This window comes from Pelodiscus sinensis, chromosome 10 (genome assembly GCF_052426305.1).
Source record: "Pelodiscus sinensis isolate ZL-2025 chromosome 10, ASM5242630v1, whole genome shotgun sequence".
In the NCBI taxonomy this organism is placed as follows: Eukaryota; Metazoa; Chordata; order Testudines; family Trionychidae; genus Pelodiscus; species Pelodiscus sinensis.
In genome coordinates, this window is record NC_143061.1 from 7393654 (window position 1) to 7415901 (window position 22248).

At 62.0% G+C, this 22248-nt stretch overlaps 1 protein-coding gene across 1 annotated transcript; it reads left to right on the forward strand.

Moving 5' to 3' along the window:
* The first annotated feature begins 164 nt into the window (after window positions 1-164).
* Window positions 165-21359, forward strand: EEF1AKMT4 (EEF1A lysine methyltransferase 4). The gene is made up of 3 exons (XM_075938111.2): window positions 165-465; window positions 9407-9690; window positions 20818-21359. Exons 1-3 carry the CDS (start codon window positions 294-296, stop codon window positions 21103-21105), a joined length of 744 nt encoding a protein of 247 aa, XP_075794226.2. The 5' UTR covers window positions 165-293; the 3' UTR covers window positions 21106-21359.
* Window positions 21360-22248: the final 889 nt, after the last annotated feature.

The following is a 22248-nucleotide window of genomic DNA, read 5'->3' on the forward strand; positions in this document are numbered from 1 at the left end:
CAGAGGAGACTCTGGGGTCCCCATGGGGGAACATCCCCTCCTCCTTCCGTGGAGCTCCTGAGAGAGCCCAAAGGAGCGGGCCAGAGCCCCCCCTCCAGCGCCAAGTCCAGTGGGGGCGGGTTGGTTTCCGGGCGGAATCTTTTCAGCGTTGTACCAAACCCGGCCCGGAAGTGGCGACCGGAAGTTCCACGTGGCGTGCGGGGCACACGTGCCAGGTGGCAGCTGCGGTTCGGCCTCGGCCCTTTCGTCTATGGCCCCGCCTCTGGTGTAGACGCCGCTCTGCGCCCAGGGGCATGGCCTGCCCGGGGCTGCCGGACTCCAACGTCCGGTACCGGGACCGGTGCTTCTGGGACTCGCGGTACCGGCAGACGGGGGCTGCTCCGACCGAGTGGTTCGGGGGCTTGTCCTGCTTCCGCGAGCAGCTGGAGGCGGAGCTGCGCCCGGGGGATCGGATCCTGGTGCTGGGTAAGTGACTCCCCTGGGGGTTCCCCTCACCGGGGCTTCCGCGGACCGGAGCCTGGTGCTGGGATAGGGGCACCCGGGCTCTCTCCCGGTTCTTCGCCCCACCCCACGGGGCTGGATCTTAGTAGTGGGTTTGTGCTGGGCGTTCCCGCGCGGGAGGACTCGTGTTTCGCGTATCGGGCACTAGGGGGAGCAACCTCCCCCTTTTCTGCGCTTTCCGTTTATTGTAGGCCCTCCATAAACAAAGCCCTGAGCGTGTCTCCCTGAGTTGCGGTAATGTTAGCGCTTGTGCTCTGAATGGGCTACAGCCTCCAGTGACGTCTTAGGGGACCCGTCTGCTTTGGGAGATGCTCCCTTAGTGGGAGACCTGGATCTAGCGCCGTAGAGGATGGGACTTCAACTAAGCCAGTTCCTGGATCGTGCCGTGTGCTCTTGGACTGCGCTGGGCCCTGTGATTCAGAGACGTGGATAAAACCGGGCTCGGACCTGCCTGCTCCGAGGCATGTCCCAGGACGGTGAGTTGGACTGTGCATCTGAGCCAGAAAGGCGGCTGAAGGATAGTGGTGACCTTGCCAGCTGGTGTGATCCTGCAGCTGATGCTCAGTGACAGGGTTGGATGGACACTGAGGTCACTAGAGGCCCCACTGAGCTCACTGCTTGGTGAAGTTAGACCCATTTTCCTGGGAAGTGGCTGCAAGAACTGGCACTGGTTGTAGCCCCGTCTTCCTGAGCCCTGCTCCTTCTTGTCTACAGGATTGTTGTCCCTGAAGCCTAATGACAACGTGCTAACCCCCTGCTCCCCGTCTTTCATAGAGGGAGCGAATAGTTGATACTCCACTCAACTGCCTGATGAGCTTATGCTTATCTGGTAGTCGACTACTTGTTACCATCTCTTCTCCCTAGGGCTGAGTGCTGCAGGACAGGCAAGGGGAACGTGGATCTGTCTTTCCCTTTGCCTGGGGAAGTAGCTGGGCTGCTTGGGGTGGGGGTGAGTTGTACTGAAGTTGGTGAGGAGGAATAGTGGGGTCACACTGACACAGAAGTGTGCCCCCTACTGACTCAAATGCGCCTCCCAGTCCTGTTGGAAGTTTCCTAGGTACGTTATTGAGATTTCATCACATCTTAGTTTCCACACATGCATCCTCTGCTAGTCCAAAGGCCACTTAGGAGCGGTTATGTCCCAAACATCAATGTAATCAATTCACTCTTATATCCCACCCTCAGCGACAACAGCGATCAGCATTGGCTGAATGCTCCAGTTGGGTCAGGCCCGGGAGACCTCTTCCCACGGCGGGCCAAGGAGAAAAGCTCACTACCAAACAAGCAAAGTCTTTGCTAGTGGCTGGGCCATGGCTAAACACAGCTGAAGCGGAATAGGTCTGTGCTCTGCTCATCCAAGTGTCTCGCTGCCTTTCACTTGGCCAGATTTTTAGCTCTGTCTGCTGTGCTAAACATTTCTAATCAATGATTTACTGCACCTGGTGCCCAGTGAGAACATAAGAACAGCCAGACTGGTCCATCTAGCCCGGTGTCCTGTCTTCCAACAGTGGCCAAGGCCAGGTGCCCCAGAGGGAGTGAACAGAGCAGGGAATCATCAAGCAATCCCTCCCCTGTCGCCCATTCCCAGTTTCTGACAAACAGAGGTTAAGGCGGGGGTGGGCAGTCATTTTTAATGGGGGCCACTCCAAGATGTTGGTAAGTGGTCAAGGGCCACACTTCTGTGGAGGGGTGCGGGGTCTGGGACGATGGGTGGGGTGTAGAAGGGAGCTTGGGATAGAGGACTGGGGTGCAGAAGGAAGTGTGGGCTCTGAGAGGGAGTTTGGATGAAGGAGGGGGTCATGATATGGGGCAGGGGCTTGGGGTGCAGGGTCCAGGAGGAGTATGCGTGCATGGGAGGATTCTGGACTGGGGGAGGGAGCGAGTTGAGACTGGGAGGAGATGCAGAGAGGGGATACAGAGGGTTTGGGTGGTGGCCTGGGGCAGGGAGTTGTGGGGAAGAGAGGGTGGGTGCCAGAGGCAGGCTCTGGCTGGGAGGTGCTTACCTAGGTGGCTCCCAGCCAGCAGCCCTGCAGGAACCTGAGACCGGTTTCCTGCCTGTGTGCTGGGCAGGCTGCTTCATGTGGCTCCGCTCCAGCACAGGGAGGGAGGAGGCTTCATTTGCTGCCCCTGCCTTCAGCAAATTTTCTCAGCTCCCATTTGGATGGAAACTGGCCAATGGAAGCTGGGGGATTTTGCTAGGGGGGAGGGACAGCGTGCAAAGCTTTCTCCTCCCTGCCCAGACTGCACAGCAATTAGCAGCCTGCTCTTTAAAGCTGCTGCTGCAGCTGGCTGGATCTGACCGCTTGGTAGGCCGGATCCAGGCCATAGCTGCCTCTTGCTCTCCCCTGGGCTAGGGACACTATATCTGCCCATCCTGGCTAATAATTATTGATGGGCCTATCTTCCATGAATGTACCTAGTTTTGTTTTTAACTTTAAGACCTTCACAACATCCTCTGGCAAGGAGTTCCACAAGTTGACTGATGGTGTGTTGTGTGAAGAAATACTTTCTTTAGTTTGTGCTAAACCTGCTGCCTATTAAATTTTATATGGTGACCCCTAGTTTTTGTGTTATGGCAACAAATAAATAACTCTTCTTTATTTTCTTTCTCTACACCAGTCATGATTTTATAGACCTCTATCATATCCCCCCACCTTTGTTGCCTCCTTTCCAAGCTCAAAAGCCCCAATTTTATTAATCTCTCCTCATATGGCAGCCAATCCATACTGCTAATCATTTTTGTTGCACATTTCTGATAGCATTGGAAAATTAACCATGTTTTCTTTAATTCTCTTGCTTAGCCCAACCCTTACATAGGGGAATGCTGCTATTCCAAAGGGTCACTATGTGTCTAACACAAACAGTCCTCCTTTTTCATCTTTTGGTCGCACGCCTGCGGCTTACCACTTGTGCTAAGATCCACATTCCGAGTAAAACCATACCCTCTCCCCTGAGCTAATGTAGCCTCTATTCCTACATGTCCTGAGATGGTGTCAGGTCTCTGTGTGTGTTTAACTGCGCTCCCCCCTTCCTCTCTCCCCCCGGATATCCACAGCCCCTGCTCTCTCGGCTGGCCATTCACTGCAGACTCTCTTAAAAAGCTGGATGGCTGCTGCAGGAATGCCCCGTGCTTCCAGCGGGTGTCAGTAATGCCTGCAGCTTGCTGGGCAGAGAGTGCCGTGTGTAAGTGTATCCAAGGACAGCCCATGCCCAGCTCTGGTGCAGCTGCATCTGTAGGTGATGTTGGTGCCAGGCAGCCCCTGAGCCGACCCAGCAGAGAGAGTGAGGGGCTAGGGGCTAGTGCCGCTTCCTCGTCCCAGGGGCGAGGTTGGTGGTTTGTGGAGCACAGGGGCAGGCAGAGAGATGCCAGCTCGGCTTGTGTCATCCTCTAAGGTTAAGTCCATATGTGCTAGCTGCCCCCCCCCCTTATTCCCCTGTGCCCCTCCAGATGCTATGGAAGGAGCAGGCCCCGTGCCATAGATCCTAGAGCCCCTGCGTGTACATAGGATCAGTCTGTCAGGGCCTCAAGCACCCCCTTATTCCAGGGTGACCTTGGCTGTAGGGGGTGCATTGGAGACCCCTGCAGAGGTAACAGCTAGGAACGGATCTAGTTATCTTACCCATTACAAAGACAGCTTCCCCAATTATCACCTCTAATAACATTAGCTCACAGACATTTACCTCCCCCCCCCATCCCCCTTCTGTTCTGAAATGTGATTTGTCCTTTTTGTATGTGTTCATTTTTTTAATTGTATCCTTTGGTATATATGGTTGTGACTATTTTCTTCCACTATTTGATCTGAGGAAGTGGGTCTGGCCCACGAAAGCTCATCACCTAATAAACCATCTTGTTAGTCTTTAAAGTGCTACATTGTCCTGTCTTTTGTTTCAGCTAGGAAACAAGTACCGGCCAATTCCCCTTGCGCACCACCAGGGGGCAGTCTGCGTCTTTCAAGCCACACTGGGGGCGGGGCTGGACACCACCAGCCTCCCACCTCCTGGCCCTCAGTGCAGAGCTGGGGGTGGGGCAGGCCCTGGGCTGATGGGGCTGCCCCCTTTGCTGGCTTATGGCCAGGGCTGCATCCCAGGCAAAGCCGATGGGGCTCGCTGCAGCAGTGGGTCTGTGTGTGGGGTTCCAAGTCCTTCCGGGGCTGCTCTGGGGGGGGACGGTGTCTGGGATTGTGGTCCCTGTGCTGGCTGCCTTGTGCGGCTTCTCAGTCTCTGCCCCCTATTCGTGGCTGTGCATCCCCCCATCTCCCGCCCCGCCTGGCCCGTGTGCATCTCTGGGGAGAGTCACCGTTGCTGAGAGACCCTTGCGCTGCTGTCCGCTCCCCAGAGCAGTGGGGAGGCCTGGGAGTCCCTGCCCGAGTGGCCCGGGGGGTGCTGTGCCCAGTAGGGCTTTGTGCTCACCCCTCTCTTCTCCTCCAGGCCGGGCTTCGACACCGTTGGCCTCCCTGTGGGCCCTGGCCCCTCTGCAGGCCAGGAACTGAGGCAGTGAGAAGATGGACTTGTCCAGAGTCATGCAGGTGGCTTGGGGCAGAGCCAGGGAGAGGACCCAGGAGTCCTGACCCCTCCCCTGCTGCAGGGTCCAGCGTGGCCCAGCCTTCCTGGGAACTCCCCGGGTATGGTCATTGGGCTCCAGCTGCTGCACCAGGGCCTGGCAGCAGGATCTGAGGGCTGTTCTAGCCCAAGCTGGGCTGGCGCTGCCTTGTCCTATAGTGTGTGGTGGCAGCTGACTGCTGGCGAGGTCAGTTACCCCCAGTGGGGCTGGGGCTGAGCAGCGCCTCTCCACTGGGGGCTCTGTGCTCAAGGGGGGAATGGGGCTTTGCAGACTGTGAACCCCTGCATCAGGGATGGGTCTCCCCACCCAACCTGTGGTCCCTTACCCGGGGCTGGTCCCCCACTGTCCTCCCCCACCCCCATGTGCTCAGGCTCTGTAGCAGTTTCCACAGCCTCCCTCCACCACCGTCTGGAGAGGGGAAAGGTGTCAGGTATCAGCAGGGCTCCAACATCCTCCAGACTCTCTTCTCTCCCTCCCCTAAGGGCTCAGGGCCTCCCGCTCAGCCCTTCCATCTCTCCTGTGGCCTCAGCCCCTCCCCACCACCCCGAGCCAGCAGCCTCTGGCTAGCCTGAGGCAAGGCCTCAGGAAATGTGGGCTTTCTGCTTGCTCACTTCATTCGGCCTCCCCTTTCTCTGCAGTGACAGGATGGAGTCCAGAGCCAGGCGCCCCGGCCTGCCCTGGCGTTTGGCGCAGACCAGCCCCATGCTGAGCTGCCAGGATGTCCCTGGAGATACTGCTCAGTCTGGCTTTCTCCCGCTGCTCCAGGCCAGCCCATGCAGATTGTGGGAAACTTCCCCACCTTCCTTGGGTGAGCAGGAGGGGCTGGAAGATGGGGCTGAGGGTTTGGGGCACATCGGTGACTCTTCCCAGGGTGAGGACCGGTGTTCCCTGTGAGCTGCGCACTTGTGCGGCTGCTCGGGAGAGATTCCAGGGCAGCCCAGCTGATTAGCAGAGCGCTCCCAGCTGAGTTTCTTGCTGCTGTTGGTGGTGCACGCTTCCACGTGCCTCGGTGCATGTAACAAATTTTTTTCTGCACATGGATGGGAAAAATTAGAGAGCTCCTAGTTGCCACATTCTGTACAGGCCCCCTACAGCTCTGACACTCTCCATGGATGGAGAAGGATGCAGGGTAGGGTGGGCCATGGTCTGACCCAGTGTGGCAGCTCTTGTTCTTAGAAACCCTCTCCCATGTGGGGGTGTGAAGCTTTTGGGGGTGATGGAGGAGGGGCTGGACAGTGCCCTCCATATCCTGCCTCTCCCCAGCCCGGCCCCTCACTCTCCCGAGCACAGCATGTCTCCCAGGAATTAACCGGATCCCCCGGCAGGCTGCAGGGGAGGACCTGTCTGTCCGGGGGATTTAGTGGGGAGGAGAAGAGTCAAAGCTTCACTTAATTCCACCTGGTGCTTTATCCATCTCTGCTCTGGCTGCTGCTGCGGCTTTGAACCTGGTGCTTCCTTAATCCGGAGTTTTCCCCGAGTTTCCAAGCAGGTTCGGATTAACTGGGTCTTATCGCCTGATCCCCTAACAGGATCAATCTATGCGATCTGTGATTAATAGCAGCCAAATCCCCCCCCTCCCCCCGTCCCAGGGCAGAGGGCTGCTCGGGACCAGCAAGAGGGGAGCCCACAGGTGTGGCGTGGGAGCCAGGGCTAAGCCCAGGGGTGGGCTAAATGTGCATGGACAGGCCTCATCAGGAGCAGGGAAGGGAGCGTCTCACCCTGGCTGGAGCAGGGGGGAGTCTCTGGCAGGAGGTTCTGTGTGGGGGGGAGATAGTGATACACTCGCCCTGCCCCCCCCCCCCCCCCCGTATGATTTTTGGCTTGGGAGCTGCCCCTGGTTGGAGGGTGCTTGGCGGTCCCAAATGCCTTTGCTGCAGGGCAGTGCCACTGAACCCCCCCCCCCCCCGTGACACCCCAGTGGGGCTGGCTGGGGAGCTCCCTGCAGAATGGACAGCCCATTTTCTTCCCTGCTCTGCTTCGCCTGTGCAGATTCACAGATGCTCCGTCCCCTCCCCCTCAGCTAAGCTCTGCCAGATGGTGCCAGGCTGCAGTAATCTGCTCTCTGGCCAGGGGCCTTCTGCATCCCGGCCGCATCCCTCCCCGGTGGGTCCGCTCCCCACACAGCATAGGGGGCAGGAGCGGGGGGGTGGAGGGACCCCTAGGCTGGCTGCACCCAGCGCTGTGACTCGGCTGTCAGCGAAAGCATGGAACGATCTCCGGGGAGCCCCATCTCTGCCCCCCAGCCTGGAAGTGGGGGGCAGGCTGGGGAGCTGGGCTGTGTCTGTCCCCCGGCCTGGAGCTGGGAAGGACAATTCTGTGTTGCAGGGAGAGGGAGGGGGGTAGCCCTTCAGCCCCTGCCCGGTGAGTGGTTCATGCAGAGCCTGTGTTGCTAGGGCTGGTGTCCGAAGCCCAGGGCATCCCCCTCCTCCCCCCACAACTGAGTCCCTTCCGTGTCGCCAGAGGATCCACTTCTGATGTTTGTGCTGCCCGAGTGCACGCCCTGCCCGGACCTCTCCGACCTGGGCTGGCTCCTGTAAATCCCGACCTGGAGCTGCTCACCTGCCCGACCTGGAGTGGGGAAGAACAGAATCTTGTTTCCTCCCCCCTGTTTCTCTGGTGCTGGGTTCCTGGCATCTCTAGTCCAGAACCCGCTGGCCAGGCTGCCCTGGAGCGCACAGGGCTGGGATCCGCCCCCAGGTGCCATGCGGGAGGGAGCAGAGTCCTGGCTGCTTTTGGCTGCACTTCCTGGTGTCCCAGGCACTCTTGCCTGTGTGGATGCAAGGGAGAGGCAGCCCCTGGGCACGCCTGCCGGCTGGGGAAGCTGCTCCCATTACATTAAAATGGAATTTATAAACTGCTCGTTAAGTGCAGCTTTGTCTCTCAGATGTTTGACCCTGCTGCACCCTCCCCTCCCTTCCCGGAGCTAACACCCCTGGTATTGCAAAGCTGAACTGGAGGGGACCAGCTGCTGCCCCCTGGGGCAGGCCTCTTAAGTACTCCAGGCCTCAGTCTAGAGATTTAAATCAGGACTTGGGAACATTTTTTGGGTGTGGGGGGGGGACTGACTCACCAAAAAATCAGGCAGGGGCCACATCAAGTGAGAAGCCCTCACCCCCAAGAGGGAAAAAAATCATTCACCTCACTCCCCTAAAGCTCCACCCCAGAGCCTAGAGGGGCTGGGGGAAGTAGATTTTGTGGGGCCCCTCTAGGCTCTGGGGCGAGGCCAAAAATTAGGGGTTCAGCACGTGGGAGTGGGCTGCTGGAGACTGGGGTGGAGATGGGTCTGGGCAGGAGGTAGGATGCAGGAGCGAGCTGGGGCTGGGCGGGGGGAGGAGGAGGGAGAGTCCCAGGATAGATGAAGGCAAGCTATAGGCTGGCCATAGATTCTCCTGATTTAAATGATCCAAGCCCCAGTGGCTGTCCACTCTCCGTTTCTAGCCTCACCTGCATGAGACTAGCCAGGCGCAGTGTGACGACGGGGAAGAGGAGGAGTGGGGAGTCCGGTGAGGTTGGGACACGGGTGGCCCCACACTGGGCCTGTGGCTGTCCTGTTGGAAGGCCCAGCATGTCTGCTTGTATGTGGCTCTGGAGAGGCCAGAAGTGTAACGAGAGCTGCAGAGCCAGCAGGGGGCACCCAGGCGATTTTGGTGAGCCCCACAAAAATGGAGGTTGCTACTTTTGCTGCAGAGAGGGCCTGGTGTGGCAGCTGCAGTGAAATCGCTGGGGTTGCTGGATTAGCTATGATGGAAGATGTTGCCAGGCCGGACTCCTCCGTGCTCCCCAGCTTACCCAGGGGTAGAGGGCGATAGTCCTCGTCTAACCAACCTGGGAGCCTCTGGGACGGAACAGTGGGAAGGTCTCAGCCTTCCCTCCCTTGCTGGCCTTGATGCAATGTGTGATCACGGCTTGAGCTCCTACTTCAGCACCCCAGCCAACAGCAGCCCCTTTGCCTCCAGGATCTGCCCCTCCATGCACTGCCAGCGGGAGAGGGCTTTAGCTGGATCTTGCTGCTAAAATGACTGGCACTGAAATAGTTAACACTGACTTTTGAACAGTTTTCTGTAGGTTTCAGAGTTAACAGGAGACTGAGCTGGCTGGGGCGGCTGGCTCCTGTCTGAGACTCTGGTTTTCAGGCTGTCTGCAGAAAGCCTGGCAGGCCGGCCCATGTAGGGTTCCACCTGGGGGAACTGACTTTTCTTCCACAATGGCTACAGACTCATTTTTAACGAGTTTCATTTTTGCGACCGACTCCTCAGGGCTCTGCTCGGGGCCAGGACCCATCCCGGCAGGTGATGGCCCTGTCTGCCTTGCTGAGCGCTCACTCGGGCACCCTCCTCTTGGCAGGCTGCGGCAACAGCGCCCTGAGCCACGACCTCTTCCAGCTCGGCTACACGGACGTCACCAGCATCGACTACTCTCCGGTGTGCATCGCGGCCATGCGAGCCTGCTACGCTCAGTGCCGGGGCCTTCAGTGGGCAGTGATGGACGCGCGGGACTTGGCCTTTGCAGACAGTAGCTTCGACGTGGTTCTGGAGAAGGGCACGCTGGACTCCATGATGGTGGGGGAGACGGACCCCTGGAACGTGGCGCCCGAGACCACGGCACTGCTGGACCAGGTGCTAAAGGAGGTGAGCGGGCAGGCCTACGAGGTCATTAGAGACTCTGATTCCCCCTGCTGCAGGCTGGGGCCAGACTTGGGCCTAGCTGGGATGTGGGCTTGTACCCTGTGGGGCTGAGACCCTGAGGCTGGCTTGGGCAAGTGTCTGGCGGGAATGGCTGCCCTGAACCGGCCTCTGTTGGAACAGGTATCCGGGGCCCTCACACAGAAAAGGTGTCTCTGCCTGGCTTGCTGGGGAAGGCCCGGCTCTCAAGGGGCCTGTGTGTTAAAGCCCAGCAGGTGAGGACGTGCCACGTAGATGTGGGGCAGACCTGGGACAGAACATCCCAGCTGCCACCCCCCCCCAGCCCGGAGAACAGCCCTGACTGCTCCAAAGCCGGGGCAGAACCAGCCTAGCTCTGGACCCTTACCCAGCTGGGATCCAAGCAGCATGGGGGGGGGGGGGGGTCAGGCCTGGAGAGCAGGGCTCAGCGGTTCTCACAGTGGGGCGGGACCCCAAAGTGGATGGTGAGTTGGTTTCGCTTGGGGAGGCTGAGGCCAAACTCCAAAGGCTTCATTCCCATGGGGCTCGAGCCCAAAGTGTGGGGCTGGGCTTGGGCTTTTTGCCCTGGGCCCCAGCGAATCTAATGTTGGCCCTGCGAAAGCCTGAGCCCCACCCGGAGCAGTTTAGCTTCACGGGGCCCCCTGCGGCACAGGGTCCTGTGGTAGTGTGTGTTGGGGGTGGGGTCACCGTGCAATGAACTTTGAATTGCTGCTCTGATCTGTGGGTCTGGGGGGGCTGCCTCTCCCCAAAAGGGGGTGCTAGTGACTCCCTCCCCCCCACATGTTTTCCATGCAGAGCACTTCCGCAACCAGCATCTGTCGCATCCAAGCCACTCACCCCTTCGTGGGGAGCCCGGCAGTCTCCTGCTGACCAGGGGGACCCTGCAGTAGCGGAGCATCCTTGGCTTGTCCCAGAGACTTCTGGTCAGGCTCTGCTCCCGGGCTCTCTCCTGGGGTCTGGCAGGGGAGATACTCCTGTGTTCCCTTGGACAGGGCAGGGATGTGGGTCCACACCTCTTCTCTGAAGCCTGCCAGCAGGAAGGCAAAAGTGCTGGGGGCACCTGTGGGTCAAGACTGAGAGGCAGCAGCAAAGCTCGTGGGGGGGGGGGGAGCCCAGGGCTGGCATAGCAGAGGGGGCTGTGGGTTGGCACCGAGGGGCTCTGGCAGAGCTGGGGCAGGGATGGCAGAGGGGCTGCGGGTTGGCACCGAGGGGCTCTGGCAGAGCTGGGGCAGGGATGGCAGAGGGAGCTGTGGGTTGGCACCGAGGGGCTCTGGCAGAGCTGGGGCAGGGATGGCAGAGGGGGCTGCGGGTTGGCACCGAGGGGCTCTGGCAGAGCTGGGGCAGGGATGGCAGAGGGGACTGCGGGTTGGCACCGAGGGGCTCTGGCAGAGCTGGGGCAGGGATGGCAGAGGGGCTGCGGGTTGGCACCGAGGGGCTCTGGCAGAGCTGGGGCAGGGATGGCAGAGGGGGCTGCGGGTTGGCACCGAGGGGCTCTGGCAGAGCTGGGGCAGGGATGGCAGAGGGGGCTGCGGGTTGACACCGAGGGGCTCTGGCAGAGCTGGGGCAGGGATGGCAGAGGGGGCTGTGGGTTGGCACCGAGGGGCTCTGGCAGAGCTGGGGCAGGGATGGCAGAGGGGGCTGCGGGTTGGCACCGAGGGGCTCTGGCAGAGCTGGGGCAGGGATGGCAGAGGGGGCTGCGGGTTGGCACCGAGGGGCTCTGGCAGAGCTGGGGCAGGGATGGCAGAGGGGGCTGCGGGTTGGCACCGAGGGGCTCTGGCAGAGCTGGGGCAGGGATGGCAGAGGGGCTGTGGGTTGGCACCGAGGGGCTCTGGCAGAGCTGGGGCAGGGATGGCAGAGGGAGCTGCGGGTTGGCACCGAGGGGCTCTGGCAGAGCTGGGGCAGGGATGGCAGAGGGGGCTGCGGGTTGGCACCGAGGGGCACTGGCAGAGCTGGGGCAGGGATGGCAGAGGGGCTGTGGGTTGGCACCGAGGGGCTCTGGCAGAGCTGGGGCAGGGATGGCAGAGGGAGCTGCGGGTTGGCACCGAGGGGCTCTGGCAGAGCTGGGGCAGGGATGGCAGAGGGGCTGCGGGTAGGCACCGAGGGGCTCTGGCAGAGCTGGGGCAGGGATGGCAGAGGGGCTGCGGGTAGGCACCGAGGGGCTCTGGCAGAGCTGGGGCAGGGATGGCAGAGGGGGCTGTGGGTTGGCACCGAGGGGCTCTGGCAGAGCTGGGGCAGGGATGGCAGAGGGAGCTGCGGGTTGGCACCGAGGGGCTCTGGCAGAGCTGGGGCAGGGATGGCAGAGGGGCTGCGGGTTGGCACCGAGGGGCTCTGGCAGAGCTGGGGCAGGGATGGCAGAGGGGCTGTGGGTTGGCACCGAGGGGCTCTGGCAGAGCTGGGGCAGGGATGGCAGAGGGAGCTGCGGGTTGGCACCGAGGGGCTCTGGCAGAGCTGGGGCAGGGATGGCAGAGGGGGCTGCGGGTTGGCACCGAGGGGCACTGGCAGAGCTGGGGCAGGGATGGCAGAGGGGCTGTGGGTTGGCACCGAGGGGCTCTGGCAGAGCTGGGGCAGGGATGGCAGAGGGAGCTGCGGGTTGGCACCGAGGGGCTCTGGCAGAGCTGGGGCAGGGATGGCAGAGGGGCTGCGGGTAGGCACCGAGGGGCTCTGGCAGAGCTGGGGCAGGGATGGCAGAGGGGCTGCGGGTAGGCACCGAGGGGCTCTGGCAGAGCTGGGGCAGGGATGGCAGAGGGGGCTGTGGGTTGGCACCGAGGGGCTCTGGCAGAGCTGGGGCAGGGATGGCAGAGGGAGCTGCGGGTTGGCACCGAGGGGCTCTGGCAGAGCTGGGGCAGGGATGGCAGAGGGGCTGCGGGTAGGCACCGAGGGGCTCTGGCAGAGCTGGGGCAGGGATGGCAGAGGGGCTGCGGGTAGGCACCGAGGGGCACTGGCAGAGCTGGGGCAGGGATGGCAGAGGGGGCTGCGGGTTGGCACCGAGGGGCTCTGGTAGAGCTGGGGCAGGGATGGCAGAGGGGGCTGCGGATTCGGGGGTCGGGGGCAGACCCGGTGGCTGGGACTGGCTGCCTGGAAAGAGTTAACTCTGCAGTTTTGGGGTGTGAATTCCTCTTCCTTGTTCCTCCCCAGTACAATGACTCATCAGGGTTGCCATGGTGACGGAGCCAGCAGCGCCTGTTGCCTGCAAATAGTTCAGTGGCTGGCCCTTTGATGTTGTGTTTGAGTCCTGCCACCTGGGAAGCTGGCAGCAGCCTGGGGCCAGCCCCCCCCCCCCCCCCCCCCCCCCCCCCCCCCCTGCTGTTGGTGCAGGTGAGGAGCGCTTGGCTCTGCTCTGCCTCCCTGGGGAGGAGATGGGGGAGCAGGAGCCGGGTGTGTCCCCGGGGCGCCTTGCCAGGCGATAGAGCTGGCTCTGAACTCTCCTTCCAGAGAAAGTCTGGCATGTGGGGGGGGCTGCCCTGGGGCTCTGGAGACCTCCGGCCTGTTCCCAGCTCTGCCCCGGTGAGTCGCTTCCCTTCTCAGCTCTTGTCCCATGAGGCTGTAAGTCCTTTGGCTCAGACAGACACTCCCACAGAGTCCCTGCTGTCAGTGGGGAGGGGTCTGCTTGGGCCCCAGCGTGCCTCTGTCCTTCCCAGGAGGTGCTAGGCAGCCCTTCGGAGCCCCACAGCCTCGCTACCCCCATGCTGGCGCGCTGGCTTCCGCCCTCCCCCCACGTCTCTGGGTCAGCAGCGAGACGCCGATGTTTTGCAGAGACCCAGAGCGGCTGTCTCACAGCTCGCCGAAATACCGACACAACAGGGCTGGAGGCGAAGGGCCGGCGCGTAGAGCTCGTGCGCTGCAGCTTTCCCTGCCGCTTCCAGCATCTCGTCTCTCCGCGCCGGCAGCCCGTTCTCACCTCCCGCGCCGCACGGCCTGCCGTCCCGCAGAAGGGCCCGTCTGCTCCTCGGCCTGCCCTTGCCTCTCCTGGGCGCTTCATTCTGTGTCCATTCAAACAGCGACCTAGCCACACCTCCCCTGCCTGCCCCGCTCCTGTCTGGTGCAGGGGCATTGTGACTCCCTCAGCCCCACCAGCTCTCCCTGCAGAGCGAGGGGGGAAAGCAAGGCCCTCTTGGCTAATAGCCAATGAAAGACGCAGTCTCCTAAACGTATCCCTTTGAGCCCCATTCCCAGAGACTCGGGACACCATCCCTGCCCATCCTAATAGCCATCGATGGACCTGCCCTCCATGGATGTGTCTGGCTCTTTCCTTGAATGCTGCTGCTGTCTTGGCTTTCGCAACATCCCCTGGCGGAGAGTTCCCCAGGTTGCCATTGGTGAACGCGTCTGTCTTTGCTGGAGTTAGTCACCGTAGGGCTGGCTGCGGGGCCCGTGGGTTTTCACTCCCCTGACGGCCGTTCTCGGCCAGTGTGAGTATTCAGTGGAGATGAAGCCTTAGTGGGACTTTTTTAGTCTCAGAAATAGCATAGACGTTTCCCCTGCCGTGCTGCCCACTGGATGGGAAGTCCCCCCTCCCTGCCCCCCACCTGCTCTCCTCTGCTTGGCCTCTTCCTTTCCCTGATTTCTCCCTCCCCGCCGGGTTCCTCCTGCGGATGATTCAGTGAAGGGCTGGGCAGCCCAGCCTTCTCCAACAGGGGCTGGGGCTGGCCGGGAATTACCCTGGGGTCTTTGATTGAGGCCTCTAGAGCCAGGGCGGCCAACAGGCTTGGACGGCCTCGGCCTTGCCTGGCTCTGGGAGTGAGACCGAGGGGGGGTCCTCCTGTCTGAACTCTGGGGTGACCCCATCCTGCGTGGCGAGGGCCCTGCCCAGGTAATGTCACTGCGGCGTGGAGTGGGGCTGGGCACAGAAACGGGAAGCGTTAGAAGCTGGATCCCCCCCCCTCCCCTCTCATGTCAGTCTCCTTGCCTGGGAACCCCCTTGCAGAGGGAGATCGGCCTGCCTTGCTCGCCGGTTGCCAGTGGAAACCCTTGTCAGTATTGACGAGGCAGCGGTGTTACCATGGGGATGGGCAATGCCTCCAGGCTATTATTAATTGGTGCCCTCGGATGGGGGAGCTGCAATTGGTCAGGGATGGGATCGGGATCGCTGGCCCCGGCCGTGCTGCCCACTGGATGGGAAGTCCCCCCTCCCTGCCCCCCACCTGCTCTCCTCTGCTTGGCCTCTTCCTTTCCCTGATTTCTCCCTCCCCGCCGGGTTCCTCCTGGGCCAGGCTCCCCCACTCCTAGCTGCTCTGCTGAGGGGGGGGTCTGCTCAGTGAGGCTGCCTCTCTGGGGAACTTGCCCAGGGCTCCCCAGGTGACTCGCCCTGGCCCAGCAGAGTTGGGAAAGAGCCCGGCCTTCTGCTCAGCCTGAAATAGCCCCTACCCTCTCTGGCCTGGTGGGGCTCAGCCCGGCTTGAGCCTGTCCCCCCTGCTGGCTTCCACATGCTGCAGCCACAAAGAGACAAAGGATCGGTCACCCCTCGGAGCCTTGTGAGCATCTTGCCATGACCTGTGAGGGGAGGCAGGAGCGAGCTGCAGGAGAGGTTCCTGTCCTGCTGAAGACGGGGAGCCGTGGGGGCTGGGAGAGGAGGGTGACCCCTGCAGCTCTTCCAGCACGATGCTCCTTACCCCGCCTGGCCCAGAGGCTTCAGCGATCGCTCTCCTGCTGGCTAAGCTTTGTGGGGAGGGGGGTGGATGGGGCCCTGGGGCATCCCTGATGTTCAGCAAAAGGGTTTTCCTGGGATACCATGTAGCGCTCTGGCCTGCCTCCAGACAGTTCTCTGGGTGTGACAAGAAGGATCCTTCCCCGGGCTGGGTGAGGAGTCGTCGGGATGGGGGAGCAGGGGTCTCTCTGGGGCAGGCTGTCTCTCTCCAGCCCAGCCTGACTATCCCAAATCACGGGGCTCTCTGGCGAGCTGGCTGCTTAGCTTCCCCAGGGGCCCTGAACAACCCCCAGCCCTCTCTGGTTTTCCCCTCGCTTGCCTGCAGGCGGCTTCCCCACCAGCCGGGCTAACTTGGTGGGGCCAGGGCTGCCCTCGGTGCTCAGGCAGCGGGAGTCCTGCGCGTGGTGCTCCCTGCCAGCTGACCCATACCTGTCTCTGCTCCTGCCCTCGCCACAGCGGTGCTGCCTCCCCAGCGAGGCCTGGGGGGTTGGTTGGGGCTGGCGGTGTCACCTGCAGCTGTCAGTCGACCAAGTTAAGCTCCTCCAGCCCTGGCTCTCGGGACTCCCTGCCCCGTTGCTGGCTGGGGCCTCTCTCCGGGGTGGGGGTAGACACAGCCCATGTGGCCCTGGTGAACGGGCTGGAGGTCAGCAGGCAGGGCTGGCGAGGTGCCGTCCTTGCAAGTTGAGTCCCTCCTCCCTGCGCTGTCGTGCAAGGAAGGAGCCGAATCCCTCTCCTCCCCTTCCCTATCTGTTGGCCGCGGGGACACCAATGTGCGGGCCGGGGGCCCTGCTCCCCTTAGGCAGACCCCACTCAGCCAGGCCGGCTGGAGCTGCTGCGCCTGGACAGATGACCTGGAAACCCGTACTGTGCCAACCCCAGCTGGATCTCTCTGCCGACTGTCCAACTGGCAGCTCCAATCCTCTTAGGGAGCAGCGCGGGACTCTTGCTTTAACGAGATTACGGGCGACCGCCCCAGCCCTTCGCAGCGTGGGTGGGGACGGGTGCCCGGGCACGTCCAAACTGCCCCCGGGCACGTGCGTGTTTCGTATACCGCCTGCCCAGACTCACGTCACCGCACGCCCATGTGACCGCGGACACGCCCGGTGCTCACCAGTGCACGGGGGAGTTTCACGCTTCTCCTGCCTGTGCATGGAGGCTCTTGTGCCTTCACCCCATCCCCTCCCCTCCATGGCAGCGCCGCCTCTGTCTCCACTCCTGCTGCAGAAGCTGCCTGGCTAGGGCAGGGCTGTGGGCTCTGGCCCCTGCAGGCGGAACCCGAGGTGTGTGAGGGTCCCCAGGGGCATTGGTGCAGTTCTGGGTGGGGCCATGCAGGGAGGGGATGCACAAAACATGAGAGGGATTGGCAGAGCCGGGCGTGTGGGGAGCCCAGGGCTGGAATAGCCGGGGCTGGGGGTGGCGATTGGGGCGTCGGGGAGCTGGAACAGTGGGGGGAGGGCTGTGGATGGGGGCTAGGGGGCAGCGGCACGGCCAGGCCAGGCAGGCTCATGTAGCTGGAGAGTTGGGCAGCCCCTGCGAGTTGCACTAGGGAGCGATTAGATCCTGCTGCGCTGGCAGGGGCGGGGGAAGGAGCCGCAGGGCCTCTTTGAAGCAGATGCTCCTTCCACTGCCCCTCTCCCCAGGGCTGCTCCCCAGCAGCCAGGGGTGGGAAACTTCTGTGAAGCCATCTCTTAGCAACCACCATTAGTCCTGGAGTAACTGGAGTAATCGCACAGAGGGGGTGAATCCCACCCGGGGTGTGATGGGCACAAACCTTTCCCTCTGCCCCCCACCAGCCTGCTCCGAGCGGGGCCCCTTCCCTGCCCCTGCCCCCAGCACCCCCGGGGACTGAGGAAATAGCCTCTCCAGCCTGGCCGGCGGAGGGGGAGTTTGTTGTTTGGTTGGGGGGGAGGAGGGAGGAGAGGGGTTCTCCAGAGCCCTAGCCATGTGCACTGGCTCCTTTCCCCTGCTGAGTGCTCCAGTCCCACCCTGGGGGGAGCAGGTGTTTGTGCCTTCTGCTTCTAAGGCCCATGCAGGTTATTTAACCATCCGGTTATCCCGTGGCCTTGGGGATAGGGCGCTTGTCTAGGGAGGACAGGGTCGTGGGGTCAAGTCCCGCCTCCCACGGGACGGCATGGCCAAAAGCCGGATGTCCCGGGGCAGGAGGGATAAGGGGCGCCCTGACAGAAAGGTGGTGGGGGCGGGTTCCTGTGTGGCTTAGGGGATAGGGCACTTGTCTGGGGAGGACAGGGTCATAGGCCTGATCACTGTGTGAACTGGTATTTGTGGGGTTGGGCTCCAGCATGAGCCCCTTGCTGCCCAGCTGCCTGCCCCATGGCTTTCCCTGGCCCATCTTGCCCAGGGCAGGTGGCGGGAGCCCTGTCAGTGTCCCAGGTATTGGTTTATGGGCTCCGCTGAGAGAGGTCGGGGGGGCTTCAGCTGCTTGCTGCAGAGGCTGCCAGCTCCAGACCGGGGCTCCCCTGCACAGAGAGAGAGAGAGAAGCTCATTCAGTAGCGAGGTGCTGAGTCCCTGCAGTGGGCTGGGTCTCACTCATGGGGAGGGGCAGAAATAGCCTCCCTGCAAAACTCCCCTCTGCCCCGGGTGGGGAGCAAGGGATGAGCCCCAGCCCGCACTGACCACCATGCCCAGCAGAGGGGACTGTCTGGGACTGGGAGCATGTCAGTTTCAGGGTAACTGCCCCACCCTGTCCCCCCTCCCTGGTCTGCTCCAGAAGCCCCTAGCCAGGTCTCTGGGTGGGGACCCTTGTCCCACTCCCTGTGGAGGAGAGGGGGCTACAGCTGCCTGAGCCATACACTGCGGTGTCCCCAGCAAGCTGCTCTGCCTCGATGCCCATCCCTGGGCTCGCCTCCTCCCCCAGGGCAGTGAGCGGGGTGCTGCCACCTGCTACAAGGCCCCCCCCAGCTTTTCCCAGCAAGCACCTGCATTCTCAAGGGAAAAGCGGGGCCGAGAAAATGCGATAACAGCAATGAAGACGCTTTGGTGCAGGCTGATGCTCGGGCAAGGTCTCTAGTCAGGTCTGAGTCTTCAAGGGCTGTCCTGGGAACACACAGGTCCGTCTGTCTGTCTGCTGAATCAGAAGGAAGGCCCCGAGTCTGAGTGCAGCCTTTTCATCTCCTAAGCCAGAGATAGGGGACAAGTTTTGGGTTGGGGCCGTTGACCTACAGAAAAATAAGTCAGGGGCCCCACACAACTGAAAACCAAAAAACCACCCCCAAACCCACCCTCGTTGATGTGACCCTCTGGGCAAGCTGGGGGCCGCATCCCCCACCGTTGTCTTAAGCCCTTTTCTTGTCCGTTGCTCTATGGAACCCAGTGTGACCCCATCCGTGGTCTCTCGGCAAGTGCTTAGAACCTGAGTCAGTCACCTTAATGGTCCTCAACTGGTCGTGGTTCCTGGAGGAGCTTGGGGAATCCTGCCCCTCAAGTTGCATGCGATTCCTGGCCTGCAGCGATGCATGAAGTTAATATATTAGCACAGGGGTGGGGAACCTTTCTTGGTTCGGGGGCCGCTGACCCCCCAAAAGAATCAGTCGGAAGCCGCACACGAGTGAAAAGCAACAAAAGCAAAAACCCCCAAACCCTCACTGACATGGCCCCCAACCGAAAAGGAAAAGACACTCACCACATTCCCCCTCAAACGCCAGAGTCTGGGGGGTCCAGGCCAGTAGATGCAGTGTGCTCCAGACCTGTGCGGGGTAGGCTGGAGTCCCACCGGGGGCTCCCCAGTGCTGGGAGGGGAGCCCCAAGCCTTGAGGGCTGCAGCCAGGCAAGCTGAGGGCCACATCCAGCTGCCCAGGCCTCAGTTTCCCCACGCCTGTATTATAGTGCGGTCTGCAAAGCGGTTGCATGTGGTTGCAAAATCAGTTGCGGCACCAACCTGGAAAGCCCAGGCCGACCCTGTCCCTGCCTCCTCTCCTGCCCTCCTGTGCTGTGGCTGTCCGGGATGGGCCCTGGTCAGCTCTGTCTCCCAGGGCCCAGCCTCGGCCTCTCCCTGTCGGCCGGATCACGAGGCCCCGGGGACACCCAACTGCTGCATTTTTAGGACTAATAATCCTCAAACCAGGGAATGGTCTCTCCCCTGTCCGCCTGCTGCAGAGCCCCCCCGCCCGCCGCAGCCGCTCCCCAGCTCCGTAGCCCTTGGGCGAAGCGTGAGTCATGAGGGGACGGGTGGGCGGTCCCCACCTGCGAGGGGCCCAGGCGGCGGAGTGCGGGGGAGTTCCCAGCCCTGCTCCGCGCCCTCCCCGCCAGGCTGTGCGGCAGAGCGCCGGGAGGCTGCCAGCGCGGGCTGCTCATACCAAGCCCCGGCGTTAGCATGCTGAGCACGCCCGCGCGGGCCGTAAATGCCTTTGACATTGGATAAAGCCAAGCAAGAAAATTGATGTTCTTTTCCATCCTATTAGCGGGAGCTTAGTTCCAGTGAGGAGAAAATGATGATTAAAAGGGTCAAGTCCTCTCTGCTTCAAACACCCCGTCCCTTGGACACTGTGTCTTCTAGCGCCGCACAGGAATGCTCTGTCCTAGAAACTGGGATCAGGGCTCGCTGCACAAGCATGGGGAGGCCTTTGGGGATTGGGGGGGGGTGCTGCTGCCTTGTGGAGGGAGGAAAGGCAGCATGGGGTGGGGGGTGCTGCTGGGCGTGCATGTGAGTGCTGGAGAAAAAACAAAGGGGGCTGCCCCCTCCCTGTGGTCGCAGTTGCACTGGGAGCCTCTTGGAGGCTGCAGCCGCGTCCTTTGGGCTGCTGGATAAAACTCTCATCCCTGCTGCGACCCTTCCCTGGGGGAGCGGAGAGGCAGCTGGGGCCCTGGAGGGGGCCAGGGTAGGAGGAGGGGGCCAAGCATAGTCTCTTGATAGCCAGAAGTAGGCAGCTAAGGAGGGATAGCTCAGTGGTTTGAGCACTGGCCTGTTAAACCCAGGGTTGTGAGTTCAATCCTTGAAGGGGGCTGTGTAGGGATCTGGGGCAAATCTGTTGGGGATGGTACTTGGTCCTGCCATGAGGGCAGGGGACTGGATTCAAGATCCTTTCCAGCCCTACAAGATAGGTGTATCTCCATATATTACAAGGAGCACGAAGGCTGGAATCTGCTAGATTCCCATAACACCCCCCTGCCTTCCTTTCAGCTGGTGGCTGTGTCACCCTTTCCTGTGCACCCTGGGTGTAGCAGAAATTCCTTCCTGACGCCTGGGGGTAAGCAGCAGATGCCCTGAAACCAGGGGGCAGCTCCTGTCCTCCCTACAGAGCCTGAGATCTGTAGCGAGACGGAGGCAAGCCCTTTTCTGCATGCTCCTGGCGTAGCTGCCAGGTTGTCCAGGCGGGAGGGGAAGGGTGCCCTGGATGTGGAGACGTTCCTGCCCAGGAAGGGGAGCGGAGTGGAGCCTGGCACAGGGCCGAGGAAGCCCTTGACCGTGTCCCCTTTAACCTTTTCCTCACAGGTCAGCCGAGTCCTGCGTCCGGGAGGCCGCTTTATTTCCATCACCTTTGCCCAGCCGCACTTCCGGAAGCGCCACTACGCCCAGCCCGCCTACGGCTGGTCCCTGCGCCACTCCACCTACGGTGCTGGCTTCCACTACTTCTTCTACGTCATGTGCAAGGGCCAGGCGCTGGCCCCCGCCGACCTGGCACTGGGGCAGAGACTCCACGCACTGCCCTGCCCCGCTGGCCCGCCCTGCGCCCTCCAGGCCTGGGACAGCGAGGATTATCTCAGCGCCATCGAGCTGTGAGTGGGACGGGCCTGCTGCCTCTGTAGCCGCAAGGAGTTCTCCAGCCAACGGGCGAGCCTTAGCCAGCCAGTGCCAGCTCCCAGTACCCGGGCCAGGCTCCTGGGGCTGGCCCGCAGTGTGCTCCCCTAATCCAGTGCCTTGTCTGGGGCTGGTGGCAGGAGCCCAGCCCTGCCTTCCAGGTGCGAGACCAACCAGAACAGAGCGGAGCTGCGCAGCCAGCTTAATAAAGCCGGTTCCATTTGTCTCGCAGCCCAGCCTCTCAGCCTGGTGCAGTTGGTGTCAAGGCTTGACCGGGGCCCCCTTGTGCCAGGACCCAAAGCCCCTTCACTCGTGAAGGTCTGACCAGTGTAGGCTACAGTTCCCAGCAGCCCTTGGGGGCAGGCTGCCCTGCGGGGGGCTCTGCTGCCTTCTGCCCCTCCACAGCAGCATGGCTGCAGCCAGCCGTGGGCGGGGAGGGGGACACTGTGAGTGCGCCACATCTGGCTGCGGCGCCGAGGGGTGGCATGGGGGGCCAGGAATGCTCCCTGCAGCCCTGCCTTTCCGTTGCATTGCGCTCGCTTCAGCCGGCTGGATGTCAGCAGCTCCCGAAACCTGCTGCGGTTCTGCAGGGAGCCAGGGGCAGGCCAGGCGGAACCGGGGAAGCGCCGGGAAAGGACACAGATGTGGGGAGGCTCAGGCTGATTCAGCTCCCAACGAGTTTGAGTCGGTGCCTTGGCCGCCCGCCTCTCTCGCCTTCCCCCCCAGGTCTCTGGTCTTTGTGGCTGGGGATGAAGCTGCCGGAGTATCCCTGAATCACATTAATTCCCTCCATCCCGTTTGGGGGCGGGGGAGAGGGAGCGGCGAGCCGGCCTCGCGCACGCTCCTGTGGATTTCGCAGCAGTGCAGAGGCAAAGGGAGGGATTTTATCATCCGCCACCAGCAAATCGCTCTAATCCAGCTTCTGTCCTCGCATGATTAGGAAGCATTATGCCAGTGAGACAGGGGGCAGGATTCCCAGCCCCTTTATCAGCCCCCCTGCTCCATCAGCCGCTCCCTGGGGAGCTCTCCCCTGCGGGGCCGCCTGCCTGGGTCACCCCCTCCTTGTACAGCCCATTAGCTTCCAGGGCAGGAAAGCCTGCTGGGGTGGGGGGCGGGGCGGGTTGT

Bases quoted from the DNA above. Each gene is read 5' to 3' on its own strand.
- EEF1AKMT4 (XM_075938111.2), top strand. From the start codon at position 294: ATGGCCTGCCCGGGGCTGCCGGACTCCAACGTCCGGTACCGGGACCGG. The intron at 466-9,406 runs GTAAGTGACTCC...TCCTCTTGGCAG, and splicing joins GGATCGGATCCTGGTGCTGG to GCTGCGGCAACAGCGCCCTG. The intron at 9,691-20,817 runs GTGAGCGGGCAG...TTTTCCTCACAG, and splicing joins TGGACCAGGTGCTAAAGGAG to GTCAGCCGAGTCCTGCGTCC.